Source organism: Miscanthus floridulus, chromosome 15, assembly GCF_019320115.1.
Source record: "Miscanthus floridulus cultivar M001 chromosome 15, ASM1932011v1, whole genome shotgun sequence".
NCBI classification, from domain to species: Eukaryota; Viridiplantae; Streptophyta; class Magnoliopsida; order Poales; family Poaceae; genus Miscanthus; species Miscanthus floridulus.
This window is the reverse complement of record NC_089594.1, coordinates 46,760,880-46,764,380: the sequence shown is the minus strand read 5'-3', so window position 1 is coordinate 46,764,380 and position 3,501 is coordinate 46,760,880. Positions and strand designations below refer to the sequence as shown.

The window sequence follows — 3,501 nt, the reverse complement described above, 5'->3', positions numbered from 1 at the left end:
TAAACCTAATTAGTCCATGATTTGACAATGTGGTGCTATAGTACATGTGTGCTATCCAAACACTCTATGTGACATCCAATGTGACACAAAATTTTACACCCCGGATTTAAATAAGTCGTTGGAAAACGAAGTTGACTTCTATTGTCTGAGGCCTCCGTCTCATGAATTCAAGGGGGAGACTCTTGACCCAACGCAGATAGAGGCGACCGGTTGCTACTCTAGCAGGGGGTTGTTGGATTCGGCGTAGCTATGCGCATCACTAGACATGGGCCCACGTCTCTCCCCCAGGGAAGTAGGGTTCATGGGTTTCTGGGTCCTCCTACTGATGCGAGCTCTGGCCTCAAGGTAGGTGTCATCCTGGCCCATCTCTCATTTTCCAGTCCAGCTAGGAATGGTCACCGGCACCTACGTCGGAGTGGGAGGTTATGGAGCTTGAACTGTTAAGACCCAGCAGCAGTTCCTCGTCCGAGAATGTGGGCAACAATAGTCAACCTCCATTAGCGTGTGTCCCTGGGCCTTGTTTAGATTGGGGTTAGGAATCAGTATTTGGCACTGTAGGACTTTCGTTTGTATTTAACAATTATTGTCCAATCATGGCCTAACTAGGCTCACAAAATTCGTCTCGTAATTTATAATTAAATTGTGTAATTAGTTATTTTTTTATCTACATTTAATACTCTATGTATATGTCCAAATATTTGATGTGATGGAGAGAGAGTGAAAAAACTTGTAATTTAAACAAGGCCCTAGTTGAAGAATTGGAGGCGTGGATCGGGGTCCCACTTCCTTACCTGTTGATATGCATGAAACCAAGAGAAAGTACAAGAAACCTTCGACGGTGGTGTTGGTGCATCGGAGTGGAAGGCTAGCTGCCAAAGCCGGGGCCTCCAATCCTACTCTCCAGGCAGTGACGAAGCCGGCGGTGGCGCTAGAGGGGCTCTAGCCCCCCTACTGATCCTGGGCACGTGGAGCCTCCTAAGCCATCTTTTAAAATTTTATGCATATATGTATTAGGTAGGAAGGGCTAAGGTTAAGAGAAGATAAAAAAGCCTCTATTCTTTTATTCAACCCCTCATAAATTTTTTTCTGGCTTCGTCACTATCTCCAGCCACAAAATATGCTGATGCAAAAGCTAGTGTCGCGAACGCAGCGCAGAGACCGGACCCTGAGGCTTTCGATTGATTCCAGGCTATCTTTGCTGCTCCGGCTATGATCGTGTGGATCCGGTGGTTATGAAGCTTGACTTCACTGGGTTGGAGCACGATGCTCATTAGTCCACTTGGTCCCGAGCGTACTTTGGTGGTTGCCGCCGGGCTAGTAGCTCAACGCTGCCGCTAATTGGTTTATTTGTAATCACAACCGAGTGATTTCAAGGGTGTTTAGCTTGGTAATCATCAATTACCGTCAAGCTTGTAGGGTTAAACTCTACTTCTACTTAATGAAAAACATGTCTTGGCACGATCAGAAAAAAAACTAGAAAAATAAATATTTACCCTTCTCAACAACGGACTTTGCAAATTTACCCTTTTTATTATAGGCTTCCCAAAATTGCCACGCAGTACAAGGAAATCTTGCTTATCATGATCTCGGCCGTGAGCGCCGTCGCCGCCTCTTCATTGCCGAGATCTTGCTATCCACCACGATCTCGCCCACAAGTGTCGTCACCTAGCCTCGACTTCGCATGATCTATATATGGCCAACAGGCCGGCCCGGCCCGGCATAGCATGGGCCCGATAGCCAACAGGCCGACACGGCACGTCGTGCCTCACCGGGCCACGGACCTGCCCTCTGGCCCAGGCATGGCCCTATGGGCCGATTTCCGTGCTGGGTCGGCCCGCGAGGCACGACCATTTTCACAGGCCGTGCTAGCCCGAGGCCCACGAGAGAGGGAAGGGGAGAGCAGGAGGCAGGGCGCCACGAGAGGCGGCCGCCGCGGCCGGCGCGCTCGCCCTGGAGGTGGGGCCGCGCGGGAGGAAGACGATTGCGTGCGCTTGAACCCTAGATCCGCCACCGGTGAGCGCGGCCGCAGCAGATGCCACCGCCTGGGCCGCCTTCAGCTCGCCGGATCTGAGGGAGAGGGTGGGGGAGGGCGCCACCGTCGTTGGCTCGCCGGATTTGAGGAAGAGGGTGCCACCGTCGCTGGCTGCTCGCCGGATCTGAGGGAGAGGGGAGGAAGAGGGTGGGGGAGGGCGGTCACGAGGAGGGAGGAGGGGTGCGGTGCGTGGCCGAGCGGAGCAGAGAGGGAGGTCGCGAGGGCGAGGAGCGGAGCGGAGAAGGGCGAGGCGCGGCCGCGCGGTGCCAAGCGTGCCGTAGAGAGGGAGAGGGTATAGACGCCTGGGAGAGGAGAGGGGGAGGCGACGTTGATGGCCGATGCTGCTCGCGGGCCGTGCCGTGCTGGCCCATGTGCTTGGGGTAAGGCCCAGGCACGGCCTGCTACTCCGGGCCGGGCCAGCCCGGGCCCGCTAGCCTCCGTGCCGGGCCGTGCTTGGACCGGGCCAAAAAAACGGGCCTCGGGCTGGGCCGACGGGCTCGGGCTGCATGGCCAACTATGGCATGATCTCACTTGCATGCGATGTCGCCTGATGACCTATACTTCCCGCGCGCCAGCAGCCTCGACTCGGCGCGCTTGCGGACTCGAGTTGGCCATGGAAGCCGCACTGCCAAGATAAAGTGAAGCCGGGAACCATGAGGAAGAAGGCAGGATGACGATAGCAACCCGTCAACCCGATTGATCTTCAAACTGGTTGCACTCGGCATATTTTAGAATTAGTGAAGCACATATCTAATTAGTGGACCAACAGGGCACTGTCTTATTAGCATGTTACCCCGATGATCACTCAGCGATTTGAACCAAACACCTTTTTTTTTGTCTAAATGTGACCACCCGGTCAGGCTTCGAGCCTACGGAAGCCAGACACCAGCAAGGGCGGCCAGCCAACCAGGCAGTCAGCCAGCAAGGGCGGCTGCTGGCGATCGATCAGGTAAATACTACGGAGATTCATACGTATAATTTTGCTAGGGGCAAATTCATCCTTTTCCGTGCCTGATTTTAGGAAAAGAGAAAGGAAAGGAATTAAGTACAGGATATGGCAGGAAAACCAAGATGTCCTTTTACTGCATGGCAATTTTGCAAAACCCATGACTAGGAGGATAAATTTACGAAGTCCATTATTGAGGTGGGTAGATATCCAATTTTCTCATGCAAAAAAGCATTGGTTCTAAAAGTTGAGGGAGGTTAAAAGTCCAGTCTTATAAATGAGGTGGGGAAATCAGACTATCAAAAAAGTTGAGGGGGTTAAAAAGTCCTTTTTTTTTTCCTTTTGACAACCATTGCAGATGGGCCCAAGTGCAATTTGACTACTCGGAAGCTCGACGTACTCAACCATAGTAGCAAACTTCCGTTGACATCAATATGGAGAGTGACACCATTAACAAAAATAAATAAATAAATAAATAAATAACAGCTCAGCGGAAAAGATGGGAGATAGAAGTAGGGCGAGT

At 52.1% G+C, this 3,501-nt stretch overlaps 1 protein-coding gene across 1 annotated transcript; it reads left to right on the top strand.

Moving 5' to 3' along the window:
* The first annotated feature begins 1,799 nt into the window (after positions 1-1,799).
* LOC136507460 (uncharacterized) lies at positions 1,800-2,330 on the top strand. The gene has a single exon (XM_066502175.1). It carries the CDS (start codon positions 1,800-1,802, stop codon positions 2,328-2,330), a length of 531 nt encoding a protein of 176 aa, XP_066358272.1.
* The last annotated feature ends 1,171 nt before the right edge of the window (positions 2,331-3,501 follow it).